General features: G+C 38.9%; 1 protein-coding gene across 5 annotated transcripts in view; it reads left to right on the top strand.

Moving 5' to 3' along the window:
* LOC122822409 (voltage-dependent T-type calcium channel subunit alpha-1I-like) overlaps positions 1–14865 on the top strand; it is a 161376-nt gene that overhangs the window by 94784 nt on the left and 51727 nt on the right. For all 5 annotated transcript variants that reach the window (XM_044101054.1, XM_044101055.1, XM_044101056.1 and 2 more), the window contains exons 6-10: positions 3591–3750; positions 7507–7855; positions 7936–8028; positions 11138–11462; positions 11577–11950. In XM_044101054.1, the coding sequence (XP_043956989.1) occupies positions 3591–3750; positions 7507–7855; positions 7936–8028; positions 11138–11462; positions 11577–11950 (1301 nt within the window). The remainder of the gene's footprint in view (positions 1–3590; positions 3751–7506; positions 7856–7935; positions 8029–11137; positions 11463–11576; positions 11951–14865) is intronic.

Genomic DNA, 14865 nt, shown 5'->3' on the forward strand with positions numbered 1-14865 from the left:
TCGCTCATAAGCAGCTCAAACATTACAATACTGTTGATCTATCTTTTGTAGATTGTTGTACAAGGGTATTTATATGCATCTACTTTGTATTGAACTGCAAAGTATGCATACTTCTGTGCATAATTAGTGTGTGCAACTTCTACTCTGTCTTGAGAATGTCTGAAGCAAGAGGATAAAGCTATTTGTTCTTTCTGCAGCTGGATTGCTACTTTGTCCAGAGGTACAAAGGCAGCATGAGCACTCGCTGACCCCTCACACACCTCAATTTGTAACCCTTCTACAAGGAGCAGATAAAGCAGCATGTGGCATATGTGAATGTGTTGTGTTAAACTTTGTTTTTGAGGAAATTGGTGTGATGTAAAAGGAGTGCTAGACAGAACTGTTGGGGGGGCAATAAACACCACAGAAACTGAAAGGAGAAGAAAAGGGAAGAGAGGATTTTCTTTTCCTTTGGTGAAAGGCACAGGCAGGGAGCCAAAAATGTGTTAACTGTGTGGTGCAAGCTGAGGCATCCATCTTTATATGAGAACAGCAGCAGCTGACAAACAAAACAAAAAAAGTCAGTGAAAAGGCAAGAAATGAAGACAGGTAGACGAGGATGGAGAAGGGAAAATATTTTTGCAGTGCCACCGTAAAGAAGAGAAAATATTGACAATAAAAGTTACAATTTTTCCACCATAAGATGTGCTTTATTTGTATTCTCCATTTTATGATTTTTCTTCATTCGGTTCTGTCTCTTCCTTGTTACTGAGTTTGCACACCACATTTTTTTTGGCAGATTGTCTCCCTCTCTACCCCTTTTTTCCCTCAATCCATCTCTTCCTCTATCCAGCCAATTAGGCCTAATGGAGCAGTGGCCTAATGACAAGAACCCTGGGGAACAAATACATTTAGACTCGCCTACAGCCATCAGCACGCTAGCAATGTTACTGCTTCCCATTTAAAGTTGACGAAACAATCAGCCAGAGATGACAAACCGGTTTAAATTAATTTTCCCCCAAAAAAATCCAAAGGTTAATTGAAATATATTCAAGGAACTATTTCAGCATACAAAAAATCTGCACGAGAATCATTGATATTTCCTCCATTTCCAATAAATTTGGATTTTCTGAAGACTGATGTAATTTCTACTGCAGTCCAGAGGTGGTTCCACCCAGCCCCAACACAAACAGATGTACACTGATAATGAAAAGATAGAAGGGTAATGTTTTTATGCACCAAGGTTTTACAAAATACTTCTTTTCTGAAAAGCACTAGAGAAAGTAAGTACAAAAGAAATTTATTTTGTTTTGTTTGTATTTCCTTCTAATTCATGTAAAGCACAAAGTTGCATAAAATGTGCTATATAAATAAAATCACCTTACCTTACTTGAGTGATCAGATTTCTAAAAATTGAAATCAGTCCATAACTTTGTGTTTCCCTGGAGCATAAATGACACACATTATTCCCCATTTAAATATCCACTCTTAAGTAATGTGAAACTCAAGGAAGCATGCAATTTCTTTAAGGTGGTTGCATGTCTTAGTTAACAATGGCTACAGCGGGTGCCATTAGAGCAGGCACATGACATAAAGATGGTCAAAGTCCTCGCTGAAGTTGTTCCTACTTCAATTTTCTCTCTGCCTTTCTTTCTGTCCGTCCAGTCATATTAGTATGATATAGAGATTGTTTTCAAGTTAACAACTATAGCTTGAAAATGATTATCTACACAAGATTGTGAGAGAGATAAAGGAAAAAAATCAATCCAAAGCTTGCAGCCAGCAAAAAAAGAAAGAAAAAAAATTGAAATAAGGCACCAAAAAATGTTGACTTGTGTAAATGTATGTTTTTTTTACTTAGTAACTGCCAGGGGTTGTACTTTTCTTCTTATTGGAAAAATTGCAAGTTATTAGGGAATTTTTGCATTAAAAAAAAAAAAAGTCATCCATGCACTGCATATAACTGCTTGTGCAATGTCGTGGGAAACTGGTGCCTATCTCCAGCGATTATTGGGAAAGAGGCAGGGATACACCTTCGATAGGTTACCAGTCTATCACAAGGCAACACACAAAGGAGAAACAGCTACACACTCTCATACAGGCAATTTAGAGTAATCAATTAACCAAACACTGCGACAGACTGGCGACCTGTCCAGGGTGTACCCCGCCTCTCGCCCGGAACGTTAGCCGGGATAGGCACGGGATGTAGGGTGTATAAAATATGGATGGATGGATGGAATTAACCAAACAGCTGTTTCTGGATAATGAGAGAAAGCTGGAGTACCCAGAGGAAACCCATACATGCATGGAGAAAAGATGCGTCTTCGTACATGACCCTACGATTTGAACCAAGGACCTTAATGCTGTAAGCCAGCAGTGCTACAAGCTGTTTATTTTGAAAATCAGAGACCTTTATTTAAGGAATATTAAGATTTTAAAACAGACAACCTCTGTGTTTACATTGCTCTGTGTCTGCGTAGTGAATAAGCTACAGGTATTTTCCACTTCTGTAAATATAATTATCTTCTTCTACTGGCTCCTCTGTCTCTCCCCTTCCCACAGCTTTTTTTTTTCCTGTCACTCATTCTCATAGCAGCTCACATGTGCTGTTGAGACACATTAACCGACCGCTGAGCTGTTTTTCATGAATTGAAGCTCAGAGAAACAACACACATTTTTGATGAGTGGATGGTACACTTTTACGGTAATGCCGTCTCTGTGCAGTGATCTCATCATAGGGGTCTCACCTCACTCGCTCATTAGACCAATCAGTTGTCATTATGCTCTGCTAATCACAGTATCAGTGCAGTATGTCATCACAGTGAGACAGGCTCATCAACAGGGGATAAGGTCATCATTATTCGACAGGGTACACACTTGTGTTTCTGCAATTAGGCTCCATCTCATCATGACTGTGACCTCACGTAGTCTGGAAATGCATCAGTGTCGCTGATATTTCATTTGATCTTTGAATGAGCTCATTTCAAGCTGTTGCCAATGATACATTTGTTTCTCTTGGTATTTTCCCCCTATTTATGTGAAGTTTTTCTGTAGTTTTGATATGTGCGATGTCAAATCTCAGCTGCTGGTTGAAAATTAATTAGAATTTTCTTGTGGATGATTAAATCAAAAGCTTTCAGAGTCCCTTTCAGCTTTCAGTGCTGAATTAGGAAGCAATCAAGAAGACAAAAAAGGTCAAGGCCACAAGCAGTTTAGAAACTAAACAGATTTTAAAAATATAAACCACACTAAAGACCAGGTAGAGTACCTTTGTACCTTTTTCTTTTACTTGAGTAATATTATTATTTCTACATAGATTCATTTTGTACCCCCAAAATAAGCCGATGCCCCCCCTGTTAAACTCGTCTGGAGCCGGGGCTGATCTACTGTTATGACTTAAGGTGCAAACCAGTCAACTGCTTTTAGTTTTTTCATGTTTCAGTTTGCTATAAGGGTACCTAGCACAGCTTTAGCCCAAAAGAAAGGCATTTCTGTAATGTAATTTTAGTGAAATGTGTAAAAAGATGAAATATGTGTATTTTTTTATTTTTATTCTGCAATCAGTAATATTTTTTTCTGCTACAGACTGATTAACATGCTAATCCTTGCAGGTATGCGCATTCTGGTGAACCTGCTGCTAGACACTCTCCCCATGCTGGGCAATGTGCTGCTTCTCTGCTTCTTCGTCTTTTTCATCTTCGGCATCATCGGCGTGCAGTTATGGGCGGGACTCCTGAGGAACCGATGCTACCCTGAGGAGAACTTCACCATGTGAGTAAAAGGAAAAAAGAAAAAAGAAAAACGATGCTCAAGTGGGATTTGTGACACTTCTTCCTAAAACCTCTAATGTTTGCTTTCCACATTTCTTCACTTCGTCAAACCAATATTATGCCAAGAAATCTATCAACTCTCTGTGAATATTCCTTTTTACAAATTATTTTAGCATATTTTGAATAAGGCAGAAAGCAAAACTCATTTACATGCTTTCATCGTTAATCTTTTTCACTGCTGCCTGCAGATTCTCTTCTCCATCTGGCTCTTAAACGCCAAAAAAACCACAAAAAAAACTAACAGGAGTCTTTCTCTTTTGCAACTGTGAACGCGATTAGTTTCCAGCTGCAGTCCTCCATATTTACGACGCCACGTGACAGCATCACCCACTGTGTCTGAGTGCAGGACTCTTATTGAACTCTGTTTGATTGCATTTCCTTCATACTTGCCTCAGACATACAAGCACATGTGTGCTCTAATATGTTAAAGCTACATGCTGCTGTACCTCTGCTCTTTACTACATTGACACAGGTACATCTAAAGACTAAGACACACTCCTGCTATGATTCATGTAGGATTTGATTTGTGCATTCATCTCACCTATTACTCAACCAAAGCATTATGCCTGTGCATTCTTTATATCATAGCACTAGATATAGTGAGCGGGGCTGGAGTGCTTAATTAGAAAGGTGTGAGTTAGTGCTAGAGGACTATTATGCTAAGTAAAGGGCATATGTTTGCGAGGTTATAATGAAGTGGGCTAAGTGCCGCTGTCAAGTGCAGCATTTGCTTAGCAATTTTATAGCCTCCCTCTGTTGGCCTGCATGATTTATTTTATTCACAGTGGTTTTGTTTTTAACAAGTTCCTACAAGATTAGTAGTTGTTGTTTTTTTCCTGAAAGTTACATCTTTTCCAAGATTCAGTTGTTTCCTTTAAAAAGGCCAATATAATTACAAAAGACATTTTAATGGTACAGTGTTTAGGGTGTCCTTTCTGTGTTGTCTGCAGGTTTCAGCCAGGAGGCTAATTCCTGTCTCGATCTGCCATTTGTTTCTGACCTTTTTTTTCTCTTTTTTTTTTTTTTTTTTACACATAACACAGCTTTTCTATGCTACTCCTCCCACTTCTTGGTCCTTGCCTCCACCTCGCTCTCCGTTGGCAGGTGTCTTCTCAGTGTGAAGTCAGGTTGTACTGTGCCATGCTGTGTGATGCCAAGTCTCTAAGCAGGGGGGACAACAACCTTCATTCATGCTCCAGTAGTCTTTCTTCCTTCCCTTTTTGTCTTTTTGAATTTAACCTGTCTTTTGTTGGAATTTCTTTTAACTTTTTACACAAAAAAGTGAATTTACATCTGAGACTACAATGAGTTTGGATAAGGAGGGTCATTTTAAAATCAGATGTGTAATCTTAACTACACGTTTACATGCTGCATGTGTGCTTAGAGGTGAAACAAATTCTATCTAAAGAACAAACATATCAGGGGTTTCTTAAAGCTATCCGTCTCATCTGGCTATGGACTCTGTTGCCCTTTTTTGGACTTTAAGCACATCACATTATGTTCACTTTCACTTTGCTACCTGACCAGGTGCATCCTTTTAAATTAAAATACAGCTGTACAACGCTGTACACCTCCAGTTCTCCAATTTGATAATTAAAATCACAAAAAACCTGCTTTGTGTCACATGGAGAAAAAAAGAAGAAAAATAAACAACATAGGAGCATGAGTGCGCTGCCTAGCAGATATGTTGTCCACTTTCAGTCACCAAGCACATCTCTTCATGTCCCTCAGCTATTTGCCTTGCCTCTTCATCTTTGGACTGGCAAATGATCCTTTGGTTATCAATATCTGGAGGTAGACATCAACCCACCCTCCAACCTTGCAAATGTCTGCAGCTAGAGACAATGGATGGATGGACGACCAGTCACCAAGCTGTTCAATGAGTTTCAGAAATGTATTCCGAATAGTATTGGGAAAATTAGAAATTGCAGCAGTGTTGCTGAATTTTGCAATGACGATATTGGTTTTGATTGCTCCCACATTTTCTTCTTCTTCTCTTTCTTTATCGTTGACATGATGTTGCCACCGCTCTGTGATTAGTGGTGGGCATTGAGGGCAGTGGGAGTGCAACCAAAAGGCAAAGTGAGAGTGCATGGCACTTGAAATATAATAGCTTGCCAAGAATAGCATCCAAGCAGTCCTTTACAGTTACAGTTGTGACACTGCACACACTGACATTGAGATGAGGATTGAGGTTCAATACATTGTGCAGTTCAATGTCATCCATTGTGCTGTAGCTTCAAATACGCTTGCAGTCTACGCTTCATAAGCTTATTTTAAAGAACTGAATAAAAGTGCTACTATTGATCATGATACACTTCTGTGCTGCTAGAGTACCTGAACCATACAGTGGAAGTATGCTGATACTTTATCAGCCCTGATATCTGCAGGAAGAGAAAGGATTAGATCGAAAGGATTAGGTATAAAAAGACAGAAACCAACAAGAAACCGAGATGATTGGGAAGTCTGAAAATCCTCCAGGGAGAGGATATGGATGTGATTATTGGAACAGACAGACAGAAGAAAAGGCAAGAGGAGTGAATAAAGGTGTTCAGTTTCAGAAAATGCTTCATAAAACTTTCGCATTTTATTAACAAATACTTCAGCTGTATTTGAACAATCCAGCTGACATACATTTTCTTACTCCAAAGATCCTTCTCAGTAATTTACTTAAATATCAAATACTGTTACTCATTTTTGTTGTTGTTGGCTCCATTTTAGGTTTCTGAATCAATTCATTGCACCTGCATTACTACAGTACTTTTCTTTCAAATCGCATAACTGAGACAATAGCAAATTGGAAAACTTGATTAAAAACTGCTTTACAGCTGTATTAAGATACCAACTTTACTATTAAGGTATCCACAACTTTCCAAATTGTTGCCATTGAAAACTGATTTGAGTGTGATGCAAAAAGTACCAGACTGTAAGCAGTGCAACAATGTTTTATTGCTCGCTGTGGCAAGACTTGAAGCTCTGCAAAAAGGTGTAGTTGTAGCAAATGCGACATTATCCCAATTTGAGTCAAATGAAATGGGGTGACCTAGTTTTGTCTTTATTTATGTTACAAATGAAATAGATTGGAAAAAATGGGTAAAATCACTCTAGAAATAATAACGCTTATTCAAATGTGTAAATAATTGTCTATGTATACAGAGTTGTCCTATACCGAACATTGTTAGCCTGTGTACATCAGATAATATTTTGAAATAATGCTGGATGTGTAAGAAACTTCCATTTTTTTCACTGTATTTTCTTTTACATGAACAATTAAAAAATGTAAATGATTAAGGAAGAGATGGAGTTTATGTCAAAAACATATACACATATACATGTTGTAGAGAGGTTTTGTTAACATCCAAGTGGGATAGAGGCATTGAGAGTTGTATTCCCTGTACTTTCAGTATCATTTTCACGTTTTTATTATTTATAATACTTTGGGGAGATTTATTCAGAGAACGCTCCCCATAAAATGTCTCATCATCATTTTTCCTTCCTGTTTCTTTCTCACTTCTGCCGTTCTTACAGGAATCTCCATGAAAAATGTAAAACATATTATTATTAAACAGGATAAAACTCTGACAACATTGAACTTTTTTATATTTATTAGACTCAACCTTCAGATTTATAACCATATATATATATATATATATATATATATATATATATATATATGGTTATATTTTTTTTTGCACAGACCTTCAGGCATGACGCTGCCAGCTCCCTACTACCGACTAGAAGAGGATGATGAGCGGCCCTTCATCTGCTCCCTGGGTTCTGATAACGGCATCATGTCATGCTCTGATGTACCAGCGAGGCGGGAAGGAGGACGCATATGTTGTCTGGATAAGGAAGACGCTCTGCACAGACAGTCTCTGGGCCTGAGTCCTGAGCCACTGTCGAATGGCAGCGGCGCTGGTGAAGCTCTGGGTTTGTGCATCAACTGGAACCAGTATTACACACGGTGCCATACTGGAAGCACTAACCCCCACAAAGGAGCAATTAACTTTGACAACATTGTATATGCCTGGATTGTCATTTTCCAGGTAGGTTCCATTCTTGCAAAGAGATCTATAAAATACAGTACATTCATAAATTAATATTGTTGCTCCATCTCCTTCCCAAGGTCATAACATTAGAGGGCTGGGTGGAGATCATGTATTATGTGATGGATGCTCACTCCTTTTACAACTTCATCTACTTCATCCTTCTCATCATTGTAAGTAACTCTGCTCAACACATGTGCCGTGCTTCCTTAAAGGGTTAAATGATAGAGATACAATAAATACTGCATTTTTAGCCTTGGCAGCAAACCAGAGTTTGTGCATTTATGTAATTTACAAAACCCTTTGCAAAGGGAGCTATGCACTCTAATCCACCTTGTTAGCAAACAGTTCATCACAGCGCTGGCTCTGTTTTATCACAAAAAGCATTATTTGGCCAGTAAGAGAAAAAAAAATCTCTATTTATATATATTTTTTAAATTACAGAAACTGCCATATTCTCAAAGACAAATGTTGTTTGTCCCACTCAGTTAGTCAGAGATACAACTGCTTTCAAAAGTATACAAACCACTGATTAAATGGCACCATTGTCCTCATCAAGTGTCCCCCACAGATTTTCTGATTCATGTAATGCTGGACTCTGGCCATACTTTATTGATTTGCTTGGTCATGCTAAAAAGCACATTTCATCTTTAGCTATTAGCAGATAACTGAAGGGTCATGGCCTAAGCTAACTACAATATAAAGCTGATCACAAATTAAAGAACTTGGATATAAATCTCATTAGTACTTCAAGAAAAGTAATACTTTTTGGAAGCAGTTTTACAATTTTCGCTTCTTCTTTTTTTTTTTTTTTTTTTTTTTTTTTTTTTTTTGATTTTGCATGCTTCATTTTCCCAGAGCTGTGGTTTTTCAGTGCAGATGGCAAGCAACCTAAATCATTTTTACCATCCTGTGGTAGCAAAACAGTGTTGGAGTCAGTAAAATGATTAGCTGTTTCATTTTGATCAAACTGTACCTTCAAAAGCTTCGAAACCTCTCCAAATTATCTCCAAATTATATGAACTTGTTTGAAAAGTGTTCAAATGTCCCTTATAAGTTACTGAATTGACTGTTTATTGAGCTTGTGTATTCAGGGTTACTCTGGATAAAAAGTTTGACCTCCATGATGTTTTACAAAGAGACTCTTCTCTGCATGACACTTGATACACTGAGAAACCATAAGAGCTTTTACTGCCGCACGTTGAAGAGAGTAACTCAATAAAAGTAAAGGGCAAATGCTAAGCAATGTCCAATTTACAAAAAGAATAAGCTCTAAAACATTAAATGTATGTGACAGCACCAACAACAAAATCTATAAAAGTCCTCTGCAGTAAGCTATTAACATTTGTAGGGTTTTTTTTGCCGGAACATACCTGCTATGAGATGTTGGGGGAGTGGAGTGTGTTTGGGTGTGCATGCATGCATGCATAATGCAGTGATGATCTAAATGTGTGATATTCGACTGCCCCCCCTGATTATGCGTAAAGCTGTCCGCTGATCAGAATCACAGAATAGACACTCGCACAGATGCAAGCCTGGAGGGAAATCAAAGCCTCCCACACCTGCAGACCTGCTTTGACCCACAGACCACAGCTGGGTGTCTCTCCTCCTTTCTTTCCACCTCCCTTCTACAATTCCCCTCCGTGTGTTTGTCTCTGTAAATATCTCTGGGTTGCCTAGACTCTCCTTCACCTTGCCCTAAATCTTTGATCATTGCAGATGAAAGTCTAGAGGTTGAAGGCCATTTGGGATTTGATATCTGAGCATCTTTTATTACGCATGCCTTTTCCAAATGTTTTGGCCTTCAAGATGTGTTTATATCTGTGTTCTTTTTTTTAGGCATGTTCATATCTGTCTTAAGGGACTATAGCTTATAGAAAACGTATCTAGTGCCCCCCTTTGTCCAGCATTAGCAAGTTTGTCAGCATTAGCAAGTATTGATCTAATCACTGTTTTGTAAAGTACTCGAGCAAAGGCCCAATTCAGCAGTTTGAAAATGATTCCCGCTACTACCGCTAAAAAGTGCCAACTCTTTAGTTTTTCTAATTGTTTGTTCACCTAAAGAGCCTTGTAAAAGTTTAATTTGCCTTTTCCACATTCATTCACCAAACTCAATGTGTTTTAAATGGGATTTTATGTGTTAGATTAACAGATAGCACATAAATGTGAAGTGAAAGAATCATGAGGCATGCTTTTAACTTTTTAAAAATCTGACAAGTGTGGCAGTCACCTGGACTTATCTGTATGTACTCTGACGCCCCCCAAAAAAGTGCAGCCACTTTGATTTGTAAATGATTTGTCAATTTTATCTCAGTAAATCTGTTTTTTGAAAGTATTATACTGTTTCCAATAAAACTTGTTAATGTGTGGAGCAAAGTTAAAACACATGGAAAAGTCGAAGGGGTTTCACAACAAAAAGTTTTGACCTATAAATATATAATTTTAATAATAACTTATTATATATATATATATATATATATATATATATATATATAATTGTTCACCTAAAAGTTGGTCTATGTTGTTCAGCTCATCCCAATAAGGAAAGATCTACAGCAGCATATACATACACCAGACTTTATCAATATTTCCATCTATAATTAAGGTTTTTATGTTTATACAATAATATAAACACCAGTGAAGGATAACATTAAGGGAGTTGAGGGCATCTTTTGATTAGTTTGTTAGTGTGTCTTTCTTGTCTAATTTACAGAAAAAAAAAAAAAAAATCTTAAAATAATTGTCTATAAAACATTTACTAAATGACTGGATTTAACACTCAGACCAAAATTAAGAGCCGGTTCATGATCCCTCAAAGACTCCACAGCTTAACAACCTTGTAAGTGGTTTCCTTCAGACACAGATGTCTAATTTCAAATAGATGATAAATTTAAATCAGAGGAGAAAGAGAAAGAGAGTGAAAGGCAGGCGATGGTCTGGGCCTTGGGTATGTGCTGGCTCTGTCTGTCTCCTCCAGTCAGCCATGGTTTGGTAGGAGGCCAGACCTCAGAGACCTTCAGCATGTGTGCACCATTTCCACAAATGGAATCAGAAAGTGTGAGAGCTTCTACAAACAAGTGTGCAATTACCACTGGAAAAATTCAATACTTCGCATTTGTATTTGTTGCATCTTGATTTGTATTCTTTTCCACATACTGGTGTTAAGGTTTAACATTCTTAGCATAGCCTGTAAGGAGTAATTTACCTTTGTGTGCTTAATCTTATTCCCCATCTACTTGTATATTCATTTAGAATATCCGCTTTTCCTTCCCCCTCGTCCAGATTGGTTCATTCTTCATGATCAACCTGTGCCTGGTGGTCATCGCCACACAATTCTCAGAGACCAAACAGCGGGAGCACCAGCTGATGCAGGAGCAAAGAGCGCAGTGCCTGTCCTCTTCCACCTTAGCCAGCATGGCTGAGCCAGGAGACTGCTATGAAGAGCTCTTCCAGCTGGTCTGTCACGTCCTTCGTAAGGCCAAGAGGAGGTCAGCAGCTCTCTACTACACCCTAAGAGGCAAGCCTGTTCCAACTAGTATAGGCAGGAGCAACAGGCGAGGGGGAGGGAATGTCAATGGAGATCGCCATCATTTGAGGCACCAAAGATGTAAGTAAGAGGCAAATTATAAAAGAGAAATTAAATACATTCAGTCTGGCAAAACATCCAACTGTTCAAGATTATGTTCATGATTAGACTTGTGTTGTTGTTGCTTTCCCGCAGCACCCAAATGTCCGCACCATGGCAAGCAGAACCATGACTCCCAAGCTCAAGCTAACTCCATCAGCCTGACTGTCCAGAGTCCTGAGGAGTGCCCTATCTGTTTGAAAGAAGGTCAGGGGTCTGCGGGACAGGAGAATGGGGAAGAAAATGAAGAGGATGCCGTGAAGGAAACAGACAAAGAGGAGAACCACTTAGAGGAGAAGAAAAATGAGGAGAGGAGGCGAAGGAGGACATGTTTTGGATGTTGTAGAGACCTTTGGAAGGATATGAGAAGGAAACTTTGGGGTATTGTGGAGAGCAAGTACTTCAGCAGGGGTATTATGATTGCAATTCTTATCAACACCATCAGCATGGGCATTGAACACCACAACCAGGTAAGATGATCAATCTCACTTTAAAATGAGGAACATATCATGAGGCAGATATGTGTGGATCTTAGCCTCAGTTAGCTAGTTAAATGTTAAAATTGATGACTGTTCATTTATAAAAATCTCTTTTTATAGAATGTCAAGCAAAAACCAAATACTTTACCACACCAGCACACAACAGGTCAAATATCTGTCAAGGAAGTTGGTGGAAGTGTGATGATTTAAATTTTTGTGCGAACATCTGGCAAATGAAGCTTTATTGAAATATAGTATTATCAGGGCTGGACTTGGAGTAAAATCGGTCCTGCCATTTTTGGCACCATGGTCATTATATCTGGAGGCTCAAGACATGTCAGAAGATATATGTGCATATTGTGTTGCTTCAGAAGTTAAAATAAAGTGCAACAGCCTACAATTGATAGCATAACCATGTTAAAAAACGGATATACTCATCCGTATATCCGGAAAAATATATCTGGATATACGGATGTATTCTTCCTGGGACATTCCCATCTTGAAGTGAAAATGGATGTCAAAGAAACACTGCTAAAGCTGTATTTTAGTGTTTTATGAAATATACTATTTGTACAAATACAGAATTATACCCATAGTCAGACGATAGCCACGTGCTCCTCAGGAGGTCCTCATTAAAGTGGCACCTTAAATCAGTATTTTCCAACCCTGGTCCTCAATGCACACTGTCCTACATGTTTTAGAGGTTTTCCTGCTTTAATGTGCCTGATTCAACTGATTGCAACAAATTCCTGTTAACCAGTCATCAATTGAAATCAGCTGGACTGAAGCAAGGAAATACCTAAAACATGCAGGGCAGTGTGCCTTGAGGACCAAGGTAGGGAAACACTGCCTTAATGTATAATAAGCACTTCAAAAGTTTAGGACCACAACCCTAATTAATCTGGAAAATATTGTAACAGATTAGTTTTCTGGCTTTGCTCAGAAAAAAAAGCATATTCTGTACACCACACATTCTCAATCCTTCAATGTTCGATCCATTTCGCACTGTTGTAATTGTCAAGACAATGCTCTTATTTATTTGTGCACTTACTCCAAAAGCTCTGAGCCAGCAGAGATAGTGATTGTTTTGGAACACTGCATTCAATTATTTAGATTGGCATACAGCACTACGGTGTCAACAGAGTGCGTTGGCGTGATCATTTTTCACTCCCCTCTCACTCCGAGTCACAGAAAGAAATATTGCAATGACAGATGAGATTCCGACAGATGAGCGTGGGCGTAGATCATCAGTGCCACACAGTTTCTTGACAGAGGTATAAACATTCAGCGCAACGGCAGACAAAACATAGCCGGCTCTTTAACATTGGGCCTGTCTGGTCAGAGGCGTACAAAGCAGGTGTCGGCGAGGGAGAGTGGAAAACATCTGCCAAGGACACACATGCACTTGCAAACACAATTTTTTTTTTTGTCCAGTCTGTGTGAAGCCAAACAAGATATCTTTTTTCATACTTGCGCAAATGCACCAATAGAAACACATTCAAACAAAGACCCACAAGCTGTTACATAAGACAGCTTGATTCCTCTTCCTCTCCCTCTCCAGATCAGACGATTCTTCTCCATTTTTTCCCTAATATTATTTCCACCTCACTCTCCTTATTCCCCCCATTAAACTCCTGTGTGTATCTTTCCTTTCCACCTTTTCTATGGCTGCCTTTCTTCCTTCCTACCATCCTTCCTGTTTTACCTCAAGTGTCGCATCTACTCTCTGACTCTATTTTTTTCTTTTTACCTCCCTTGATTTCACCCGCTGCCTCCCCACTTTTTCCTCTGTCATCCACCCACTCACTCTCTGACACTGTACAGAGTAGTTGCTTTCTGTTTCTCTCATCTCTGAAGACTCTAAAAATAAACGAGGGGTTGGTTGGGGAAGGTGGATCGGGGGGAGACAAGAAAGTAGAGGGGGGAAAAGAGGAGGAAGGAGGCCTCCAAGGTGCAAAGGCAGGCAGAAGTCACACAGCAGTTTTCAGCTCTGTTCCTGGTGAGAATCGTTTTTTGTTTTTTGGTTTTTTTTCTAACAAGTGTGGGCTTTTCAAAGCAAGAAGCCCACACTGACGTTTGGACACACACATCTTTATTGCTTTGTTGAGTATCTTCTGCATTTTTCTGCCTCCACAGGTTTTTGCAGGTTGACAGAAAAGTATTCACTGAAATGTTGGGTTATTTTTCTGTATGAAAACCACATTGCCTCCTGCAAAAATCCCATCTTGGGGAAAACCAAAGGGCAAAAACCTTATGGAGCACATTGATATATATTTACCTGTGAATTTTATTGGCAGTTTCAAATTCTTCATAGGAAAGTAATTGGCCCTTAAATCGGATGATTGGTTGTCCCACCCATGCCAGCAACAACTCCTGTTAAGTATTTGTTGTAAATTGGCAATGAGTCTTTTACATGGCAGTAGAAGAATTCTGGTCCGCTCTTGGTTCCATTTTAGCAGAGTATCATATCATAATAAAAGACTTTAAATTTTTGTTACAAATTCACTGCAACTTTAAAGTAAGTTTTTTACAGTGTAATCTTACAAAGGCTTGCAAGGGTTTATTTTATGCATGGTGGAGTTTGTAGCGCTGTTTCTTTGCAGCGAGATGGTCCTCGGGTCTATTCTCTGTCTGGGGCCTATTTCTCCTGTTCATGAGTGGGTTCTCTTTGGGAACGCCAAAATGGTCCATTTGTATGGGTGCATTCATGTTTTTCTTGTGTATTTCTGTTTTGCCCTGTGATGTGATGGACCTGTTGGCTGGATGGAAATAAAACCACACAAATGGATGAATGGTCAAATTCAAGTAAACATTGTAGAACAGCTTGAGACTGAGTTAAGCAACGGAAGGTAATAAGGCAAGGTAAAAAGGAAACTGTATAGACGAGTTGGGCAAAAGCCTGAAGA

This window comes from Gambusia affinis, linkage group LG19, assembly GCF_019740435.1.
Source record: "Gambusia affinis linkage group LG19, SWU_Gaff_1.0, whole genome shotgun sequence".
Classification (NCBI taxonomy): domain Eukaryota; kingdom Metazoa; phylum Chordata; class Actinopteri; order Cyprinodontiformes; family Poeciliidae; genus Gambusia; species Gambusia affinis.